The sequence below is a fragment of the Zootoca vivipara genome, chromosome 2 (genome assembly GCF_965207765.1).
Source record: "Zootoca vivipara chromosome 2, rZooViv2.hap1.1, whole genome shotgun sequence".
Classification (NCBI taxonomy): domain Eukaryota; kingdom Metazoa; phylum Chordata; class Lepidosauria; order Squamata; family Lacertidae; genus Zootoca; species Zootoca vivipara.
Genome location: NC_142584.1, coordinates 112,504,090 through 112,527,327, shown reverse-complemented (window position 1 = coordinate 112,527,327; position 23,238 = coordinate 112,504,090). Strand labels below are relative to the sequence as shown.

The 23,238-nt window shown below is 45.8% G+C and overlaps 2 protein-coding genes and 2 non-coding genes across 5 annotated transcripts in view; 1 reads left to right on the top strand and 3 right to left on the bottom strand.

Moving 5' to 3' along the window:
• LOC148687080 (uncharacterized) overlaps positions 1-8,402 on the bottom strand; it is a 34,638-nt gene extending 26,236 nt beyond the window's left edge. Inside the window, exon 1 of one of the 2 annotated variants that reach the window (XM_088663542.1) lies at positions 8,267-8,402. Coding sequence is in view for 1 of the 2 variants with exons in the window: in XM_088663539.1 (XP_088519665.1) it covers positions 5,108-5,131 (24 nt within the window). In the remaining variant the exon portion in view is untranslated. Of the gene's footprint in view, positions 1-5,107; positions 5,229-8,266 lie in introns of those variants that run through there. The other variant, XM_088663539.1, reaches the window with a different exon arrangement.
• Positions 8,403-11,054: 2,652 nt separating this feature from the next.
• On the top strand, positions 11,055-17,456 carry LOC118081217 (uncharacterized). Its single transcript, XM_035107554.3, has 4 exons — positions 11,055-11,271; positions 13,762-14,501; positions 14,947-15,073; positions 16,378-17,456. The coding sequence occupies exons 1-4, from the start codon at positions 11,205-11,207 to the stop codon at positions 17,304-17,306; spliced, it is 1,863 nt and encodes a 620-aa protein (XP_034963445.1). The 5' UTR covers positions 11,055-11,204; the 3' UTR covers positions 17,307-17,456.
• Positions 17,457-19,813: 2,357 nt separating this feature from the next.
• Positions 19,814-19,885, bottom strand: TRNAE-UUC (transfer RNA glutamic acid (anticodon UUC)). Its single transcript has one exon. It is a non-coding gene; the product is annotated as a tRNA-Glu (tRNA).
• Positions 19,886-20,145: 260 nt separating this feature from the next.
• Positions 20,146-20,218, bottom strand: TRNAM-CAU (transfer RNA methionine (anticodon CAU)). The gene has a single exon. It is a non-coding gene; the product is annotated as a tRNA-Met (tRNA).
• Between the last annotated feature and the right edge of the window lie 3,020 nt (positions 20,219-23,238).

Sequence of the window (23,238 nt, the reverse complement as noted above, 5' to 3'; positions counted from 1 at the left end):
TGCAAATAATTATTGGGGGCTGGCAGTCTCTGATTCACAGACCCATCCTTATGATTGTGTTGCAACTCTGGCTTATTCCTGCCCCTCCTCAATTTCTCCACTGGCTACCCCTGAGGAAGAAAAGAGGCCACAGCAGGTTGCCAGCATGTAACACCTTGTTTGCAGTATTTGCAGTGGCTGCCAATCTGATACCTGCTGAGTTCAAGGTTTTGGTACTAGCACATAACAGATAAGCTCAGAGATGAGGCTACCTGAGAGGCACCTGAGAGGTAACGGCAATGGCAGGAGAGCTTCTCCTGCAAGCAGAGGCAGCTTGTCCTGTTTCACCACCGGAGGCAAAATGGGAAGGTGCTGCTTTGCATTCATGCCATGGACCCCGCTTGCCACCCCCACCAAAGCTCCATTTACACAGCTGAAGCTTCTGTGTTCTGGCGAGATCATGAGAAAGCACTGTAGGAGCCTCCCTGTGTGATCTTGCAGGACCCTTGCAAGATCTCCCTAAAACCCAGAAGCCAGTAGATCAGTTTCTCCTCACTTCTCTAGCATCATAGGAGCCAACTCTTAGTCCCGTAGCCACTCCCCCCATAAAATATTTCAGGGGGCCGCCCCCCAAGTTGATGGTAATTGCTATTCAAATGTTGTCTCTGTTCTGCGTCTTGCAATCCATTATGTGGGGTGAAGCTCACCTGCCCCCCCCCCAAGTGCTTTTTTTAAAAGGAAAAAAAGTTCCAGTTCTCACCAGTGAACTTGTTGCAGTAAGTTACACTTTTAACATTTGTGGGGGAAAGGCCCTAGTACTGCATACCCTTGAATACACCCAGAAAAAAACCGGCCCCCAAATATCTGGCAAGGGGGGGGCATGCCCAGGGAAGCGCCCCTTGGATTATGCTGCCTCAGGCAGCCCTGCCTGCAAGTTCCAAAGATAGACATCTGAAGGCAACCCTGTTTAGGGAAGTTTTTAATGTTTGATGTTTTATTGTGTTATTAATATTTTGTTGGGAGCCGCCCAGAGTGGGTGGGGAAACCCAGCCAGATGGGCAGGGTATAAATATATTGTTATTGTTACAGGTAGGTAGCCGTGTTGGTCTGATGTAGTCGAAACAAAATAAAAAAATTCCTTCTCGTAGCACCTTAGAAACTAAGTTTGTCATTGTTATTGTTATTTAGCAGAATCCTGCTCCGCAGGATTTTAGTGTCTGCTGCTGTCCCATGTAATAGCATTATAGTGGTACCTCGGGTTACAGACACTTCAGGTTACAGACGCTTCAGGTTATAGACTCCGCCAAACAGAAATAGTACCTCAGGTTAAGAACTTCATGATGAGAACAGAAATCATGCTCTGGCGGCACGGCAGCAGCAGGAGGCCCCAATAGCTAAAGTAGTACCTCAGGTTAAGAACAGTTTCAGGTTAAGAACGGACCTCCAGAATGAATTAAGTTCTTAACCCGAGGTACCACAGTATTCTCGAGATACAACAGGCACCCGCAATCTACACTTTCCGGAAACAAACGAAAACATTTCTGTTCCAGCAAACTTTCCTAGCTGGATAAACAGACCTCGCTTAGCTTGTGTTGTTTTTAAATTTATCTGCTGTCGTTTTCTGTGTTGTTTTTAGCCGTTTTAGTATACTGCACAGCGCTTTGAGACACGTGTGGAAGGTGATATTATCATTATTACTGTTATTCAGTGGCAGAGCACAAGGTCCCACCATTTGTCAATGACACCGTTCTGCATTCTACAGAGGATAAATAACAGAGGGCTCTACAGTGTGGAGTCTACACCAGGGGTGGAAATATTGAGGTGTTGCTGGATCACAACTCCCCAAGATCCCTTACCCTCAGCATGTGCCAAAAGCTGGCTGGGACTGACAGAAGTTGAGAGTTCAACAAGATATGGAGCACCCCAGATTTACCATCCCTGGTCTACAGAAAAGAACAAGTGGACAAAAAGCCGACAACAAAATTGGCAATATCCAAAACCCCGGTGCAGGGAGGACATTTCCACCTTCCAGGAAACTCTGTAACCACCATTAAAACAATAACCCTGGAACAAAGGAACTTGAAATGGCAACTACCATGTAAAACTTCCAGATTACAGTTCCTCAAGAGGTTCAAGTTTATGGATTAGATTTGAACAAAGGCTTAGAATTCTTTGTTTTCTTTCATCATACCTCATGTGTCAATTGCCTTTCCAATGCCAGGACGCCAGTGATATCAAATGTAATTGTTTTAGGTGTTCCAAATGTTCCCAAACATTTTTAGATTAAAAAAAAAGTTTTAAACCTTTCTTTAAATCTATTCTCCTTTGTATAGTACTGTTTTACTCTTGTTGCTGTCTGCTGCCCTGAGTGAGACAGATATTTAAATGAACAAACCATTATTATTTTTCTGTGAATGACCATGGTTAATAATGTAATAAACATCGCCCATACTTTTCTGCATTTCCGTTTCTTCTGACCTCACTGTTTACAATCCCCGTCTTGCACACCCCACTACCATGTGTGCCTGCGTGAGGGTGAACACATGCCCACATACACCTGCAACAGGATAAACACTTCATGCATCTTATTAAGTGGATAGTATCCTACAAAAAAATATATGCATAATTATGCAGCTGTCTTATATGAACTCTGTTAACAGCATGATGTATTTATGTTTTTACTTGTGCACTAAGACTTTTTGGTAACAAGCAACTAAGTAATTAATACTACCATACTAGTATTACTACCACCAATAATAGTCAGTACTTTTTTTTCTTAAAAAATGTTTAGGGGTACTCTCATTTTGACTCAAGAAAACCACCATTTTATAGTTCAAATTGGGGAAAAATAAATGCAGTAAATGGACAAAAGTACAAAGATTCACAAAATGTTTAGGCATACCGCTGTGTCGCCCCCCCCCCCGAAAAAAGCAGTGATAATAGTGTAATAGTGATGCAGTAATCATGTGTTAGCCCCTAAATTGCTACAAGGCTATGTTGTTTTGCTGGGAGTCAGCTAAAGGGAACAACAAGTAGCAGGTGATAGGAATAGCCAGGGATGTTATTAGGGCACAGCCCAAAGGTAGTGAGCCCCAGGTATTTTACACTGGGGACTAAGTCTCCTGCCCCTTGTCTCCTTTATTATTTAACCATATGGGGGCCCTGGGAATGGGCATTTTTTTCTTTATGCCTTTCATTGTCCAATCTTAAGTTCTCTTTGCCAGTTTGCAATTTTCTTTTAAAGCCTTCATGAAAATACAACAACATTTTAGTGCAAATGTCTCCTAACATACACCTTTTTTGTTACAGGTAGGTAGCCGTGTTGGTCTGACGTAGTCAAAACAAAATTAAAAAAATCCTTCCAGTAGCACCTTAGAGGCCAACTAAGTTTGTCATAGGTATGAGCTTTCGTGTGCATGCACACTTCTTCAGATACCATTTTTGTGTGCAAGTTTGCCATATATACCAAAGCTATTTCCCCTGGCATAATGCAGTTGTGTGCATCATTTTTGCCAGCATATGCAAGTACTGTATATGCACACTTTATCCCAATGCATGCATTTTTGCACACACTACTTGACAAAAGAATTGCTCTGCAAAAATCAGCGAAGTGTGGGTTTCAAACAATAGCCGTATATTTCAGTTCATGCATTCTTTCGGAAAGTGAAAAATTGTTTCAGAAACATAAAATGGTAGAGTCTGAAGGGACCCTGAGGGTGATCTAGTCCAATGCTCTGCCAAGCAGGAATCTCAACTAAGAGATTCCCATCCAACCTCTGCTTAAAAACCTCCAAGAAAGGAGAGTCCACAACCTCCAGAAGGAGTCTGTTCCACGGACGAACAGCTCAACCTCAGAAAAGTTCTTCTTGATGGTTAGTTGGAATCTCCTTTCTTGTAACTTGAATCCAATGGTTTGAATCCTACCTCCTGAGCAAGATTGCTCCATCTTCCATGTGACAGCCCTTTATAGATATTTGAAGATGGCTATCCGTCTCATCTTTCCCTGGCTAAACCATACCCAACTTCCTCAACTGTTCCTCCATAAGGCTTGGTTTCCAGACCCTTGATCATCTTGGTCACCCTTCTCTGCACATGTTCCAACCTGTCAGTATTCTTCTTAAATTATGGCGCCCAGAACTGGAAACAGTACTCCAAATGTAGTCTGACCAAGGTAGAATAGAACGGTACTATGACTTCCCTTGATTGGGACGCTATACCTCTGTGGATGCAGCCTGGAATAGTGTTGGCTTTTTTTGCTGCTGCATCACAATGTGGACTCTTGCTAACCTGGTGGTCTACTCAGACCCCTAGATCCTTTCCACATGGACTACTGTTAATCCAAGTGTCCTCCATTTTATATTTGTGCATCTGGTTATTCCTGCCTAAGTGCAGAACTTTGTCCCTATGGAAATTCATTTTGTTGGTTTGGACCCAGTTCTGTAATCTGTTATAGTCAGACCAGAATCCAGGCCACAACTCTCTCTCAGTTCTACCTAGACATGCCTGGAAACATCTGCGTGCAAGGGAAATGCTCCACCACTGAGCTACATCCTGTCCCCAAGCTTTTAAGGTACCCATAAATGCCCCTGGGATGAGCCACTGCCGATGTAGAATATTCTGGCTCACACAGACCATTAGTCTGACCTGGTATTAAGGTCTTAATTTTCACAGCAGTGAGATGTGCCACTCCTGCTGAATTCAGCTCTCTCCTACCGCAAAAGTAATAAAAGATTAAAGAGCAACATGGGAAGAATTCACAAACACCCCACATCTAGAACACCCACGTAAGAAGCTGCAGGGCCGATTCAACAGAGGTTGTTCCCAGCTTAGTCCCATTCCGCAGGGGGAAAGGATCTCTATTCAAATGCAGCGTATGGATTGATATATAAGTTCAGGCATCCTTTCTCTCAGCTTCTGAGCCCAAGAGGCACTGATTGCGTTTATTTCCCTCTTTCTTGCTACCAGACGTGCCAGAGAGCGATTTCCTGCCTCTTTAGTTATTTATGAGATTTTTCCACAGCACTTTTCGACTTGCCTGCCCAAATCCGCTTTTCCTGCCCCCAATTTGCCTTTTCCTCCCCATCGTTTTTTCCTCCTCCTCCTCCTCTCCACCCATCATCCCAGGTACCTTTAATTCACTGCTCTGAGACATCTTTCTCCAGCCGCTTGCAAAGATAATTCAAAATCCCAGTTGCCAAAGGCAGCAGACAGGAAGTGGCATTCATTAATGCAATCCCATTATTCCCTCCCTCCCCTCCCAAACCTCCTCCCTCTCTAGCAATTGCAGCTCGGTAGATTTAACCCTCAAAAGGCTGCAGAAGAGCGCCTCTACTCTGCGAATCTGGAAGACAAGTTCTGGACATCTTCCCTAGGAATTCTGATTGGGTTTTATCTATTGCTCATCCGTCTCAAAGCAGACACATGGAAATTGACATGCCAAACCAGCTCAGTCCCATTAATTGCAATAGGACTTGGTTGGATGCTGCCCATTGATTGATTAATTGGAATGTATTTTCCGATCTTCCTCCCAAAGGCAGCAAAAACATCAGTGATAAAGCAATACAATTAAAAAATGAGAGAAGAACGTAGTTAAAACATTGAAAACCAAATTCAAGATGTATAAACAGCGTCGCCTCCTCATGGCAAAGGCAAGCACACCAGAAAGGCTGTTCACTGTACAGAAGAGGTGGGGGAACTGAGGGCTGCATTCCCTTCTGGGGAAGGAAGGGTCACATAGAAATTGTAGAGTTGGAAGGACCTATGAGGGTCATCTAGTCCAACCCCCTGCAATGCAGGTATCTTTTTGCCCAACGTGGGGCTTGAACCCACAACTCTGAGATTAAGTCTCCTGCTCTAATGACAGAGCTATCCAGTTAAACATGCCAGTGGAGGGTGCGGGCAGAGGCCAAAAAATAATAATTCCCCACCCCCTCCATGCAGGGAAGATGCACAATTCCTTTGATCGTGTCAGCTTCATGGTTGCATTCTGGTATCGCATTCCCAACATTTTCCCTATTTTCTCTCCACCAAGAACCTCCATAGTCTTCCTCCTGGAGCCCAGACATATTACCCCTAGAGCACAAAGAGATTTGTGTGCGTATGTTGGGGTGCAAGCATAAAAGAAATGCATGTAATGAGAAAGAGAGAGAGGATGAGGAACAGAAGCTCAAAGACAAGCAAGTATGAATTCTTAAAGCAGATCTGGGAACAGCTGGTGCCAGCCAAACCTGCTGGCTTTAACGAGAAACCCACAACAACAGAAAGCAGCAGCAAAGCCATAGGTTCTGGGAGACAGATATTTGGCTGAGAAGTTTGAAGGAGAAAGCATTGGAAGTGGGTTTTATAATGCTTTAACTGTCCTATTAAGCCAGGAGGTGGATATCTTAAATGAGTAGCATTTCGTGAATGGCCAATCATATATGAATATTCAAATAGTGTTTGCAGTGCTCTAAATGTCATATTTCGTAAAGTTGAAAGAATAAAATTTATCGCTCCCCCCTTGCAAAAGAACAGCAACACCCAATTCTTTCAGATTCAGTTTTGGGACGGAGTCTCGGTCCAGGAACATAAAAAGAGCATCGCTGGAGGAGACTCATGGCCCATCTAGGCCAGTATCCTGTTCTCACAGTTGCCAACCAGGGGGACAGGACTTTTGTTAGGGGAGGCAGAACAAAGCTATCTGTATAAGTATTTTTATTTATTTACTTGATGAGGAGCAGCTGACCCCCCTCCCCGCTAGGCCCATGCTGTGGCAGGCCAGTGGCTACTGAAAGCCTTCTCCCCCATGAATTTATCTATTCTTTTACACCAGTACAGGTGGGTGATCATCCACAACAGCTCAGGGGTGCGAATTCTATAGTTAAACTCTGAGCTGGGAGAAAAAGTACTTCCGTCTGCCCTGAACCTTCCAGCATTCAGCTTCGTTGGATGTGCTGGAGTTCTAGGACTGAGAGAGAGAAAATATTCCCTCTGTATAACTTTATACACCTCCATCCTGCACCTCCCTTTCCTCTTTCTCTAAACTAAAAACTTCCCAGTGGTGTTCCAGCTCGTCTCTGCTTACAGTACATTCTGCTGGAGATGCAATAGGGATAATGCTTCTTTAAAACGTTATGTTTTTTCATTGTCCTATATTGAAATAATTTTGGCAGAAGGTAACGGAAACCATCAACAGAACTGTACGGAACAGCCTTACATTTACAGAGCAAAATATGCTCTTGAATTAGGGATCCAGTACATGGAACCTTACAAAAGGACAATAGGAGTGGACTCTCCGTGCCCTTACCACAGCAAAAATACTGATACAGTGGTACCTCATGTTATGGGTGGGATCCCTTCTGGAGGCCTGACCGTAACATAAAATGCCCGCAACTTGAAGTGCTGCGTCTGTGCAGGCGCACAGCGTAATTTTGCGCTTCTGTGCATGCGCGAGCGGCGAAACCCAGAAGTAACCCATTCCAGTACTTCTGGATTACCACAGGACGTGACGCAACATGAAGCGGACACAACACGAGGTATAACTGTACTGATGAATTGGAAAAATAAAAATGTAGCTCCCTTCTACAATTGGATTGAAGACTTATGCACAAACTCACAACATATGAACAACTTGCATATAAACGCAGACTTGCCATGGACAAATTCAATGATGTTTGGAATCCGTTCTTACAAATACTGTAGCAGGTTAAGCTCTGGTGAAGAACAATAACAACCTTGCAAAAATATATAGTTTTGGGTTCCCCCCCTTTATTTTCCCTTCTACATGGGTTGTTTCTCTTTCTCCTTTTCTCTTCTTTATTTACATCTCACCATGTTTAGTGCACATAAAATTATGTACTTTTTGAAATTTCAATAAAGATTTTTTAAAAAAGGAAAAGGAAAACACAAAACACACCCCCAAAAAAACAGCTTAAAACTTCCCAGCGGTTTTCCAGCTCATCTCTACTTATGTTCTGAAGCTTGCAAGCGAAAGATCAAAGCAACAACCCTACCCTGATTTTTGGGGGGTTGTTGTTGCTTTTTTCCTCCCCGCTCCCCACAGCATCTGGCCTACAGGGGTACACTGCACCTGTAGGTGGAGGTTCTGTTTTCCACAAGAGCACGCGGTGTGGCCCCAGCGAAGATCAGCTAACAAGCTCTCCCTTTGATCTGGCAGGCGTGGGAAAGGAAGGCGGGGAGAGAGGTGTGTATCTTGTTTACTCCTTGCTTCGGATTCCCCTTCCAAACCATCCATCCGCCGCTTCGCCTCCGAATCGCCCCCTTCTCCCAAACCCCCGACTTAACTTACCGCTCCCAAAAGGCGCTGAGTCCTTTGCAGCCGCTGCAAAATTGCAAAATAATAATAATTCCAAACTTCGGAACGACCCAAAAGGATACTCAGCCAAGGGGGCGGGACAGGAAGAGGAATTCTATGGAACTTTTTAAAAAACAATAACAACAACAATAATATTAATAATGTCTCCGCTTTGGCTGCGCCTTCTCTAGGCAGGAGAGCTCGGAGCTTTTAACCCATTAAGCCTGATGTAGGGAAAGTAACCGGCAGGGCTTCCGGGTGTCCTTTTTATTGTGCGTTCATTTTTACGCTGTGAGCACACCAAACATTTCAAGCACGTTCCACGTCCCCTCCCCCGCCACCGGAATCCTGGGAGCTGTAGTTTGTTAAGGATGCTGGGAGTTGTAGTTCTGTGAGGTTCGAACTGCATTCCTCGGGATTCTTTGGGGGGAGGTGCTTTAAATGTACGGATTCTCAATGCCGGGTGTGCGTGTGCGCCTTACTATGCTACTTTCAGGTTTGCTTTTCAATGAAGTGATAAATAAATTTTATCAGAAATAAAACGACAAAAAATAAATAAACGGCATATACCGTGTTTCCCCTTTTTTAAGACACCGTCTTATAACTTTTTTCCCTCAAAAAAACACACAGTGGCTTATTTTCAGGGGGTGTCTTTTTTTAAAAAAAAAGTGCTGGTACAACTGGGACCCACTGGCTCAGGACGCTCAGTGCTCTCTTCTGCACATTGCTGGGCGCGTTGTTGGCGCTGCCAGTTCCGAGCGCCTGCAGGGTGGGGTGGGGGTGGCAGTGCTTTAAACCCCCAACCCTGTAGAAAGCAATGGAAGTTATGGACCGTAACAATCCTTAAGAGGCGCAGGTCTTTAAAAACCCCTGGTATCACCCTTGAAGCACAGCCTTCCAAAGTCAGGGGGGAAGAGGTCTGTTTAGACAAAGGAAAGGATCGGGGGTGATTCTGCGCCCTGGGACCCACAGAACTACTTTAAAAATCCCAACCTGGGGGGGGGGGGTCAAATAGTGAAGCCCCATAGCCCTGTAGCAACAGAAGGCACATTCTGAAGCACCCGAGCTGTTCGGTTCCATAAAAAAATCCAGGAATTGTAAAATTAACAACAATAATGGGGGGGCACTCTATCCAAAGAGTTAAGAAGGAATGGGAAAGTGTTGAGTTATATATGGAAAAATATGGAAAGTTAGTTAAAGATAAAAAATAAATAATTATCGCAAGGGAAAAAATAACATCATAAAGGGTAATAATATTAAATATAAAATAGACAACACAACAGAAAAAGCAAGTATATGACTAAATGAGATCGCACAGGAGTGAGGGAAGTGGGGAGAGAGGGAGGGGGGTAAGGAATGGAAGGAGGCAATGGTTGGAGGAGGGTATAGGGGGATGAATTAAAGGAAAATTAAGACTGAGAAGCGCATGGTTTTTGTTTTTTAAAGATGCAAAGGCTTGCAATCAGCCAAAGTATAGAGCCCAACTTCCAGGAGACTGCGATCTACTTGTGGATTTATAAACTGGAGGTGATCTACCCCCGTTTTATTGGTGTTCAGGTCAGAGTTGTTTTTAGAGAGAGGAAATATCCCATTTTTGAGGTTAAAGTAAAAGTTCCTGACCTTTTTTTTATAATGAGGAAATGCTGCTAAAACTCCGTTCTTCATTCCACGAAGGGGAGAGGGGGCGGGGCCTCGCATTCATGCAGCCGTCGGGAGAGGCAGGGGCTGCAGCCGAGTGCTGCTTCACAAACAAACGGGGGAAAGTGCTTAGAACCCAGAGAATCCAGCTGAAAAACACGAAGCAGCAACAGCAATTGCACACACACCATCCCAAGCCAGCACAGTAACCAAGTCCCAAAAGCAAGAAAGGACTCAGCAAACACTGCTGCGGCCGGCGTTGCTGCTGCTGACTCGGGGAGCTCAGTGATCTCTTCCGCACAGCACCTATCACTATGGCTTATTTTCGGGGTACGGTTTATATTTCTCAAATGCTTAGAAATGCTGCTATGGCTTATTTTATGACTACGCCTTAAAAAGGGGGAAACACGGTACGAAGCCTTGGGCTCATGGTGGTATCAGAGTGGGTATGCACCATCCTGCCTTCAATACTGTTTGCACCTGCAAATAATAGAATTGTAGAGTTGGAAGGTACACCAAAGGGTCATCTAGTCCAACCCCCTGCAACGCAGGAATCCTTTTGCCCAATGTGGGACTCGAACACACAACCCTGAGATGCTCTCATGCTCTACCAACTGAGCTATCCCAGTCATGTTAATAAAAACAACGTTAAGCTGTTGTGCCAGGTCCAAATGATCACATTAAGCAAATTATAAAGAATGTCTTGCAAACCATGGTTTTGCATTACATGTGAATCAGGCCACCTTCACAGATTTAAAAGTCCAGCGGTTTTTTTGTTTCCCCCCACTTTTAGGTTACAGAACTGCTAGGAAATGTCCATTTCCATGCCACTGTGAGGTCAATAATTCCAAATTTGTCTCAGCAGCTGCAGCCCGTGGAAAAGCAGCCTGGGCCTTATTGTGCATGCACATGCATGAGCATGAATGCGCTGTTAGAGAGACAAGAATGAAGCATTCCCCTTCTCCCTGAGATTTAACTATTAAAGTCCCAGAGAAAGGGCTAAACCTCACAATTCTAAGCAATCCACGTTGACATTTTAAGTAGGCAGCCTGCAACAGGACAAAACGCCAGGCATCAAATTGCCAGAGCCGGGAGAGGTCACACAGGGACTCAATTGCAACTTCTGTTTCCATTCATGTTTTAGGATGCCTGACTGTGTATGTGCCATAGTCCTGAAGGAGTTAAACACAGAGAGCTGCGACGGCTAGAGGGGCATGCAAACTTGTGACCTAAGCTGAGGCACCTTCCTGATCCACCACCTTCCTTCTTCCCTCCAGGGGTTTTTGCTTCTTGGATGGAGCCATTGGGGGCTGCAGATCTCTTCCCAGAAGTTGCAACAATGCCAAAGGCACAAGGAGCAGGTGAGTTAACACCCCCCCACCAGGCGCTGGACAGGAAGAAGGAGAAAAAACAATTAAGAGGGAGATGGAAGAGAAATTAAGAGCCGTGGGGGAAAGCTGCAGAGGGCGATGTTCCCAGATTTCCCTTTTACCGTTGCCAGCATGCCTTCTCCCTTCTGCTAGGGGCTCGATGTGCAGCAGTCAGCTTGCAACTGCATTTACGGTATCTCCCTTGCCATGGAAAGCTGATTCTTGAATGGCAGGCTGCTGTTAAAGGCACAGGAGCAGGCCCAGCTGGTTTCCCACAGGTCAGTTGGCAGCCAGGGTTGCCAACTTATCCAGAGGGGAACCAAGTCAAGCCTGCTCCTCTGCCTTTGACAGCAACGTAATGTGGCAGAAATCAAAAGAGTGAAGCATTTTGTGGCATGGAGGCGCAGGCGAGCGTCATGCAGGTGGGCGTCATTGCCTGCCATTTAAAAGCACAGGAGCGGAGGTGCCTGGAAAGTTGTCAACCTTAAGCGTAGCAGTAACTGCACATTATAATATCATGTATTGAGTGCACAAAGTGCTTCACGCACACGTTGCCTCAACGATCCTCGCAGCTTGGAAGATAGCTGTTTCACACACACCCATTTTGGGTGTTAAAATAAGGTTCTCCACTGCATTCCCACTTCACACATGACTGGGACAGGATTGTAATGAAACACCAGCGTCAGTTCTGGGGGTTGCTGACTGTCTTGTGTTGGCAACTCTGCTGTGGTTTTGCACGGTATTAAAAAGAACCATAGAATCATAATGTTAGAAAGGACCTTGAGGATCATCTTCTAGTCCAAACGCCTGCAGACTGGGCAACTGCAACCGTGCTAGGCCTCTGGGGAGCTCAGAAACCCAGCAGAAGGCTGGATTCTTGACCCTTGTGGTCCCTTCCAACTCTTTTTGTGATTCCATGACCCTTTCCACTAGACCAGGCATGTCCAAAGTCCGTTTCAGGGGCCTAATCCAGCCTGCCGGTCGGTTTAATCTGGCCCCTGTGGCAGTTTATTTCCTGGGGTAAAATCCTAAAAAAAAAAAAAACCTCAACAATTTCAATCCTAAAAAAGCTCAATCCTTAAAAAAGTCAACAACTTTGGTTGGCCCTTTGGTTGGCCCTCATGGCCCTTCACTTCATCAAATCTGGCCCTCTTGGAAAAAAGTTTGGACACCACTGCACTAGACTGTCAGAGTAAAAAAGTGCATGTTTACGAGAGAGACAGCATTGCAGATATCAGGAGCCTAAATGAGGCTTACTTCTGAATAGAACTTCAATTTCTCTATTTATTAGTTATATACAGCTTCCTCCTAAAGTGCCCAGGGTGGAAAACACGTCTCCCAAAACAGTACAATCAAAACTTCTAGAAACAATTAAAAGCAGCCTTTAAAAAAAGTTAAGAACTAAAAGCAATCGCCAACTCTCAAAACTAATATTTTCAGCCATCAAATGACTGGGTAAAAAGGAACTTCTCACCTAAAAGTTAATAATGAAGGAGAATGGTGCACCTCACTAGGGAGGACATTCTACAAACAGGGAGCCACCACCAAGGAGGCCCTGTCACCTGAGTCACCGCCAACCAGGCAGTCACCAGTGGGGGCACCTCCACCAAGGTCTCCCCTGCAGATCGTAGGGAGATGTGAAGGATTGTGTTGCGGTGGTTGCAACCTTCCTCCCTGGAAGATTCAGGATGGAGGAAAGCACTTTATCTTGCAGTGCTTAATTAAACTATGGAACTTGCTCCCACAGGAGGCAGTGATAGGCACCCACCTAGATGGCCTTAAAAGAGGATTAGAAAATAATCTTGAATATCTTGAATTATCAAAATTTAGTGAGATAATTAGGAGAGAGCCAACCCAAAGGTATAAAAATTAATGGGGCATTTATAAAGAATCTTTAATTAAACATTGTCCACAAGTGAAAACCTGGATATGTTTTGACTAAACTCTGCAATCTGCAAGTTAGATTAAGAATACATGAGACAAAATAAAAGGAAGAAATTGAGATAAGAAATACTGAAGCAGTGATAATAATAATAAGAAAATAAGGATGGATCCTCAATGAGGAGGTTGGAAGTCATATGGAGAAATCAAGAATTTGTGAATTAAGAAAAAAACTTAAACAATGTAAGTCTCTTTGAGGAATTTAAGGATTTGTGTATATTGGTTTATTTGTAAATTTGTTGTTTCTTTTGTGTTTTATTTGGAATGTATAATTTTTGCCATGTGGGAAACTCAATAAAAAGCATAAAAAAGAGGATTAGGCAAATTCCCAGAGAAGAGGGCTCTTGATGGCTACTGAATCCCAGTTACTGGAAATCGCAGGAGGGCAGAAGGCTATTGGGCTCGAATCCTGCTTGCAGGTTTCCCATAGGCAGTGTGGGAACAGGGTGCTGGACTAGATGGACCACTGGCCGGATCCAGACGCCTCTTCTTATGTTCTTAATGCTTTGCCCTTGATCAAGAACTGACTTTCCTTTTCAGCCCAGGAACTCCAGCCAGAAATAAAAATGGAGGAGCAGGACCCAACAGAACCGGGATCCCAAGAGAAGCTGGAGGCAGGCGAAAGGGAGCCTCAGGTTGTCCAAGTCGGGACCGTCAAGGAGTTCCTGACCGGCGAAGGCCCAGCACAAGTGAAGCTGGAGCCAGAGGAAGCTTTGCAGGAGCGTTGGGAAAACCAGGGGCAGGAGTTCCTGAAGACGATGGAGTCCCCTTGCTCAGGATGGAGGCACCTCAGGCTACCTGAGCCCATCTCTGAGGCGGACACGAAGGAGTTCCAGGCCTCCTTCAAGGAAATAGCTGGGGCCAGCCAGTGGCCGAAAGCAGACTGGGCAACTGCGGCTGTGCTAGGCCTCCGGGGAGCTCAGAAACCCAGCAGAGGGCTGGATTCTTCAGGGAAAGGGAAGGACCAGATAGCAAGTGAAGATGCCGCCGACTCAGAGACACAACGCCAATGCTTCCGGCGCTTCTGCTATGAGGAAGCTGAGGGGCCCCGGTACGTTTGCAAGCAGCTGTGGAAGCTTTGCCACCAATGGCTGAAGCCAGAGAAACACTCCAAGGACCAGATCCTGGAAGTGCTGATTCTGGAGCAGTTCCTGAGCATCTTGCCTCCGGAAATGCAGAGCTGGGTCGGCGAACAGGGACCGGAGACCTGCAGCGAGGCAGTCGTCCTGGCAGAAGATTTCCTCCTGAAGCTGCAAGAGTCGGAAGGGTGGGAAGGAAAGGTGAGTGTCTTAGCCTGCGGGAAACCCAGAGAGAACCCGGAAAAAATGGCAGGGATGCCGTCTATTGGCGTGAGGGGCAGAGAAATGGATGCGGCAATTCCTCAAGCTCTGTTTTTTTTAAATAAAATAATCTAGTTTGGCCCCAAGATAGATGGGGTGGCCACATGTGTTTGCTTACGCCTAGTGTGCGGAACCTTTGGCCCTCCAGATGTGGGTGAACTACAGCTGCCATTGTCCCTGCACATGTGAAAGAGAATATACGTAGAAACAACCTTAATAACATTGCAAAATAAATTCCAAATCTGTCCCTGTAAATTCTCATACTTGGGGTTTTACTTTTCTGCACCACAATGTCCTATCAACTTCCTTGTCATTAAGACATCTGCAGCAATACTGTTAACCTCCTTATTATCATTTATTATCGTCCACTTCCCCCCCCCCCCAGGAATCAGGGTTGTCAATAAGCTCATTTGTCAGCAGCCCTAATTCAGAACAAGACTCCTGGGCCCCCGGGAAGATGCAGCTTTCCATGGAAGCCAAGCAGGAGAGTGACGGAGAATCCCATTTCTGCGGTAAGAATTCACAAGACTTTTAATTGCTAGTTGTTAAAACACAAATAAAAATGCTGTGTCCGACAATGGGGTTAGAACAAAACCATCACAGAATCATAAAATTATAGGGTTGGAAGGGGCTCAAAGGGTCATCAATGAGGTGTGCTTTCTTTACAGTCAATAATAGTAATAAATAATAATAATAATAATAATAATAATAATAATAATAATAATACAGTAATAATAATAATACATTTATACCCCACCCATCTGGCTGGGTTGCCCAAGCCACTCTGGGCAGCTTCCAAGACATAAAAACAAAATAAAACATCAAACATTAATAGTAAAAATCTGATTCAATATAAAAGTCACAATAACGTTAAAATAAACAACTTATATCAAACAAAGCAACATTCAACAATCCATCAGAATCTAATACAGTGGTACCTCTGGTTATTAATGCTTCTGGTTAAGCACGCATTGGGTTACGAGCTCTGCTAACCCGGAAGTAGTTGCTCCTGGTTGCGACCTTTGCCCCGGGATGTGAGCAGAAATTGCGCGCCAGAGGCATGCACGTGCAGGAGGAGGCACCATTAGCGAAAGCGCACCTCAGGTTAAGAACTGCTTCAGGTTACGAACGGACCTCCGGAACGGATTAAGTTCATAACTGGAGGTACCACTGTAGTAAACAGTAACATTAAACTTCAGCAAATAATAATTAAACAGTTCAACCACAAGTCAAAGCGGTGTATAAATTTTATGAAATAAATATGAACTGAATAAATAAATCTGGTTGAACCCCCTGCAATGCAGGAATCATTTTAAACCTCTGTTTAAAAACCTCAAACAAAGGTGAGTCCACCCTCTTCCACTGTTGAACAGCTCTTACTCTCAGAAAGTTCTTCCCGATGTTTAGTCAGAATCTCCTTTCCTGTGATTTGAAGCCATTGGTTCTGGTCCTTCCCTCCAGAGCAGAAGGAAGCAAGCCTCCTCCCTCTTCCATATGACAGCCCTTGAGATATCTGAAGATGGCTATCTTATCTCCTCTCAGCCTCCTCTTCTCCAGTCTAAAAATACCCAGCTCCCTTAACTGTTCCGTTTAATGTTTGTTTCCAGACTCTTGATCATCTTGGTTGCCCTCCTCTGCACAAAAGAGACTACAGTTCTGAGCACCCTTAACAAACTATGGCCTCCAGGGTTCTTGGGGGGGGGGTGCCTCTAAAAACTAAGGGACAGAAAGTAATGGAACAGGGATGGGGAATTTCTACAAGCCTCTACTTATTGTGCCATGATTTTCCTTTCTCTTCCCCCCTCCCCCTTTGAAGGTGATGGGCAAGAACAGGAAAATGAAGAGGAGACATTCCAGCTGGAAAGACCTGAGCAGACAGACCTCTGTGGAATATCCCTGGAAAGAGTCAAAGGGGATTTCTTCCAGGGGCTTGACATGGGGCTGATGCCAGGAAGTCCCCCGGCACCAGGAGGCCCTTGGGAAAACCATCCTGGGAAGGCGGCCAAACAGGCTTATCATTACGATGAAGTGGGTGCCGGGTTAGACGAAAGTCCCTTCCAGGAGGAGATCGTCAAGTTGAAGATAAAGAAAGAGCAGTCCGAGGACACAAGCTTCAGCCAGGCCGTGCAAATGGCCGAGAAGCCATACAAATGCTTGTATTGCGGGAAAACTTCTAACTGCAAGGCCAACCTGGTCGTGCACGAGAGGACCCACACGGGAGAAAAGCCGTACACGTGCCTGGACTGCGGCAAGAGCTTCAACCGGAAGTCCACGCTGGTGAGGCACAAGAGAATGCACACGGGCGAGAAGCCTTACGAGTGTGCAGCATGCGGGAGGCGCTTCAGCATCCGGTGCAACCTCATCAATCACGAGAGAATCCACACAGGCGAAAAGCCGTACAGCTGCTCCGACTGCGAGCAGAGCTTCAGCCGGAGACTGCAGCTCGTCATCCACCGGAGGACCCACACAGGCGAGACCCCCTATAGGTGCGCCCAGTGTGGGAAGTGCTTCACTCGGCGCTCATCCCTCCTGACACACGAGAGGATCCACACGGGAGAGAAACCAAACACGTGCACGGATTGCGGGAAAAGCTTCATTCAGAAAGGATACCTTCTGATACACAGGAGAATCCACACAGGAGAGAGACCCTATAAATGTTCGTCATGCGAGCAGAGGTTTCTTAATCGAAGTGATCTGCGTAGACATGAGAAAATCCACGTGGGAGCCAATCCCAATGGATGTTAGAGTTGTCAGAGAGGATGAGGCATTGGCGCTGGCCACACTTCAGCTGCCGAAAGGCAATGTGATTCCCTCAAAGTACAAATGCAGAATTTAATTTTCTAAAAGAATGTTTCCCGTAAAAATAAAGAAAATTGTAGAACTGTAACTTAAAAATTAGCCACAAAGGTGTGGTCATCTTTATAACGGGATATTGGAAATGGTTGGTTGATGTACGAAACCTGAAACTTCACATTATAAAAGGTTCCTTGCAAAGGCGGGGAAGCTTCCTCATCCTAAGGGCCGCATTCCATTGACCACAACCTTCCAAGGGCCGCATGCCCATGGTGAGCAGGGTCAGAAGCAATGGATGTAATTCTTACCTTTGTGCTGTAGGCCAGTGGTTTTCAACCAGGGTGCTTTGGCACCTGGGGTGCTTTGAAAGATGGTCAGGGATGCCACAGGCAACACTGGCCTCTGTCCCTCTCTTCTTTCCGTCCCTCCTCTGATGCCCTCTCTTGTCTCTGCTTCCCAAAGGCTTGCACAGCTGTTTATTGCAACAGCCTGGCTATAGGTTCCACAAGGGAATGGTGCCTTCTGAGAGGCACCTCTCTTTGGGGCAGGGGGGAAGTTCAGCGACCAGGGACAACAGCAGCAGCTTCCTAGAGGACTCCCAAGGAGAGGAGAGGAGGCTGAGGGAACACTCCACAAGGGTGGGTGTTCAAAAAAGGGTGAGAGCCTGTCAGCTCTGCAGTCAAGGAATGACATAACTGTGCTCCTGAGACCCACATATGCTGTTGGGACCCTCCCAAATCTCATTTGGCTCAGCCAGTATGGCCATTGGCCAATGATGATGTGTGTTGTAGTCCAGCAACACCTGGAGAGCTACAGGCTCCCCATCCTTGTCACACAGTTAGAGGTTACAAACATACCATACAGTCAAAGTACTATGATACTACTTGAAACAATAATCTCTTCCCTCAAAGAATTCTGGGACCTGTAGTTTGTTTGCTGAGAGCTACGCAGAGTGGTTTAACAATTGAGCCAAAATTCCTCAGATACCTGGGATTTTACTCATAGTCCGATCATCCCTGACCATTGGTCATACTGGCTCTGGTTGATGGGAGTTGGACTCAAACAACACTGGACCACAAGTTCCTTCACTCCTGGAATTATGCAAAAGTACCCACCCAAAACAAAAAAAATAGTCTATAGCATTAAAATCTGCATTACTATCTGAGGTCACATCCTAAGGATGTAGTGGAGATTTTAATCCAGGCATCCCCAAACTTCGGCCCTCCAGATGTTTTGGACTACAATTCCCATCATCCCTGACCACTGGTCCTGTTAGCTAGGGATCATGGGAGTTGTAGGACAAAACATCTGGAGGGCCGCAGTTTGGGGATGCCTGTTTTAATCAGTGTTCCACTAATGGCATTAACCCAAGATGGAACCCAGCGCTTACTGGTTTTAAGTTTTTGAGATGAGTCAGAAAGGTAAAGGACAATATTTACTCTGTGCCCCTAATTTACTTTTTCTTTAGCTTCTATACCAGGGGAAGGAGGCCTGTGGCCCTCCAGATGTTTTTGGGCTGAAACTACCATTGTTCCTGACTCATTGGCCATGCTGTCCGAGGCTGATCATGGACATCTATTCATTCTCATTTATTTTTTAACCTCCTGCTCTCTTTTATTATTGTTCCTGTGTATTTTGTTGAAACACAACAGAGACCATTGTAAGAAGTTTCAATAAAAATAAAAACAATTTTTTTAAACAACAACAAAAAAACCCCACCACTTTTTTTTGGGGAAAAGATCTATCTCTTTTATCCCGGAATGTCCCGCATTTCCTTTGTTGTTGTTGTTTAGTCGTTTAGTCGTGTCCGACTCTTCGAGACCCCATGGACCATAGCACGCCAGGCACTCCTGTCTTCCACTGCCTCCCGCAGTTTGGTCAAACTCATGTTCGTAGCTTCGAGAACACTGTCCAACCATCTCATCCTCTGTCGTCCCCTTCTCCTTGTGCCCTCCATCTTTCCCAACATCAGGGTCTTTTCCAGGGATTTCCTTAGGATGCCCCTATTTTCATCAGAGAAATGTTGCAGTCAGTGATAATTAGAGCCTCAATATATACTAAATAGGCACACCTTTAACCTTTTACAGTAGAAGATTGGTGAGAATTGCTGCGATGGTTGTATTAATTATTATGATGGAATAGGGATCCATTTGCAACCGATAATTGATTGTGGAAGGTATGTGAGGGAGGTAATGGAGGGGTGGATGTTGATTGGCATTATTTCTCTGTGTAAAGCAACTAATAAAAAATGCCTCAAAATAGAGGAAAATAAAGGATCCTCTGATTGAGAATCCAGCCCTGGCCTTGGCAGTGAGGGCACCAAATCCTAACCACTAGACCACCAGGAAGAATAGCAAGATAGATGCCTCCTTTAACCAAATTTATTTCTGAATCCCTCAGTGTGACCTATGGAACACGAACCACAGCAAAGCCATTGCTCCTTCTCCCTGGCAAAAAGATTCCCTGACCGGGAATCGAACCCGGGCCGTGGCGGTGAAAGCGCCAAATCCTGACCACTAGACCATCAGGGACAGATGATGACAGTGTTTCCCATCCCTCCCTTCCTTCACCTGATAAGCCTTATTCTTTTTTCAAAGTGTAATTTGCTCTGTTCAAGCACAAGGGCTTACCTAGGCCTTCACTCACACCCTCTCACACCTGAAGCAACAATCCTGTCCCTACCGGTACATTCACAAGACTGACACCCAGAGCCTCCCGCTGAGCCTCTTGCTTAGAGAGCAGAGGAGTGCACACCCTTTGCAAAAACAAACAAACAAAGAGAATTGCAAGCTGCCTTCTCTGAGGCTCGAACTCAGGACCTTCAGATTATGAGACTGACGCGCTGCCTACTGCGCTAAGAAGGCTACATAGAAAAATGTCTGAGCACATTTTCTGTAGAAAGCCAGTCCAAGCGAGGCTACAAGGCAGTGCTGCTGCAAGAGCTTCACTTCCAGGAGAGAGCAAGCCCTTTCCTTGGCCAGGAATCAACTCTGTTAGAGCACAAAGTCCTGAACACTAGACCACCAGGGTCTTCTTCATGCCATCATGTGAGATTCCAAATTCCATTACTCCGTTTCAGCTTCTCAGAAATGAAAGTATGAAGGTCGAGAGGGACACATTGCTCCAAAATCCTTGGGGGCTATTCAAAATGGCAATAATAAAAATAAAAAAACTCGGCTGGAATGTGCACCACAGACAGGAAAAGTACTGCCAAGTCCTAGAGGATAAAGACAACAGCGGCAACATGTGAACCGATTAAAAATGAGGGCATAAATGTATATCTTTATGTATATCTTTATAAGTTGCAGCGAAGCGAAATTCAAGAGTACAGTCCATATAGTATCAAAATAAAATTCATCCAGTGATATAATTTGAATGCTTAGCGATATCTGTCGATGCAAATAATAGCAAATAATAGTGTTCCGGATAATGACACTGTTTCGACGTGGTCTTCCTCAGTGTTCAACTACAAATATATATATATATATATAAAATTATAACAAGAACAATAACCAGCATGAACAAGGTTCTTAATAACCAAAAACACTGGTTTTCATCCAATACAAAACTACCGTGTTTCCCCTTTTTTAAGACGTAGTCAGAAAGTAAGCCATGGCAGCATTTTTTAGCATTAGTGAAATCTAAGACACCCCCCGAAAATAAGACATACCTCCATGCGAGACCGCCGAGCGCCCCAGCCAGCCAAAGGGGCCTGGAACCGGCTGCTGTTGCTGCAGTGAACGCATGGAGCGCCCTGCAGCACCTGGCCTCTTCTTTTCTTTTTTTTGGGCTGCCCGAGGCCTGCCGCCCCGCCACCGGAACCGGCGGCTGCAGAGCGGAGCGCTCCGAAGCAGCGAGCGCTCGGAGCGCCCTGCAGCACCTGGCTTCTTCTTTTGCGGGGGGGGGGGGAGCTGCATGAGGCCTGCCGCCCCGCCGCTGTAACCGGCGGCTGCAGAGCGGAGCGCTCCGAAGCGCCGAGCGCTCGGAGCGCCCTGCAGCGCCTGGCCTCTTCTTTTGGGGGGGGGGGGAGGAGCTGCCCGAGGCCTGCCGCCCCGCCGCCGGAACCAGCGGCTGCAGAGCAGAGCGCTCCGAAGCGCCGAGTGCTCGGAGCGCCCTGCAGCGCCTGGCCTCTTCTTTTTTTGGGGGGAGGAGCTGCCTGAGGCCTGCCGCCCCGCCGCCGGAACCGGCGGCTGCAGAGCGGAGCACTCCGAAGCGCCGAGCGCTCGGAGCGCCCTGCAGCGCCTGGCCTCTTCTCTTTTTGTTTGGCTGCCCGAGGCCGGCGGCTGCAGAGCGGAGCGCTCCGAAGCGCCGAGCGCTCGGAGCGCCCTGCAGCGCCTGGCCTCTTCTTTGGGGGGGAGAGCTGCCCGAGGCCTGCCCCCCGCCGTCGGAAGCGGCGGCTGCATAGCGGAGCGCTCCGAAGCGCCAAGCGCTCGGAGCGCCTTGCAGCGCCTGGCCTCTTCTTTTGGGGGGAGAGCTGCCCGAGGCCTGCCCCCCGCCGCCGGAACCGCCAGTCTGCAGCGCCGAGCGCCTGGAGCGCCCAGCAGCGCTGGGCAGAGCGCCGAGCCAGCAGCCTGCCACCTCGGTGCCGCGCAGAGCGCCCAGCAGCACCCCGAGCCAGTGGCCTGGCCCTTCCGAGGAGGCCTTAAGGTACAAGGCATCCCCTGAAAATAAGACACCGTCTGTTTTTTTGAGTAAAAAAAGTTATAAGACGGTGTCTTAAAAAGGGGGAAACACGGTATGTAACCACTGCTACCCAAACCAAGGTGTTAAAAGTCTAATATACACCAAACCGACCACAGGTGACTCTCCTGCTAATCATGAAGACACAGAACATGTAAAGCTACAGACCAACTCTGATTTAAGATACAGAAATAAATATGCATAACCATACAGCTAAATAAAACAATTCAGGTCCAACTCAGAATTCAGCCCTTCTGGATGGAGTGTCTTGAACATAAAAATAAACTGGGATTCCTTTTGTCTTAACCATTTTACATAGTCACATCTGGTGTTTGCAACTCTCCTATTGATCCACAGAACTGTGAAGAATCTGAATGATTTTTGGATAAAAAATGTTTGACAAGAGGTGCCTCCAGAACCGCATTTCTAATGCGGGACAGGTGTTCACCTATCTGTGTGCCCACCGCACATGTGGTTGAACCTATATAAAATAAATTGCACGGGCATCGAATCAAATACACCACCTTGGTTTGGCAAGTACTAAAGCACTAAAGTCACCTGTGTTCGGTTTGGTGTATATTAGTATATTATATTAGACTTTTAACACCTTGGTTTGGGTAGCAGTGGTTACATAGTTTTATGACCACTGCTCCTTAGAAGTTGACTGTATACATTTCTGAGGTATGCTATTATTTTGTTTACTTTTGTGTTATTTACCTTATTGGTTATTGTTCTTGATATATATATATATATATATATATCAAGAACAATATATATATATAACACTGAGGAAGACCATGTCGAAACAGTGTCATTATCCGGATCACTGTCTATTATTTGCTATTATTTGCATCGACAGATATCGCTAAGCATTCAAAATATATCACTGGATGAATTTTATTTTGATACTACTGTATATGGACTGTACTCTTGAATATTGCTTCACTGCAACTTATAAAGATATACATAAAGTTATACATTTATGCCCTCATTTTTCATCGGTCCACGTGTTGCCGCTGTTGTCTTTAGTCTGGAGTTCGCAACACAGGAGTTAGTTGATTTAGTGAAGTCCTAGAGGATGCCAGTGTGGTTGATGAGCAGAGTCAAAGAAGCTATTAGGGTCAAGGAGGCTTCTTACAGAAAATGGAACAAAAAGAGAAACAAACTTTGGCAAAAGAAATGCAAGCAGGCAAGAAGGGGGATG

Coding starts and splice junctions, on each gene's coding strand:
- LOC118081217 (XM_035107554.3), top strand. CDS start 11,205: ATGGAGCCATTGGGGGCTGCAGATCTCTTCCCAGAAGTTGCAACAATG. Junction 11,272..13,761: donor GCCAAAGGCACAAGGAGCAG/GTGAGTTAACAC, acceptor TTTCCTTTTCAG/CCCAGGAACTCCAGCCAGAA. Junction 14,502..14,946: donor CGGAAGGGTGGGAAGGAAAG/GTGAGTGTCTTA, acceptor CCCCCCCCCCAG/GAATCAGGGTTGTCAATAAG.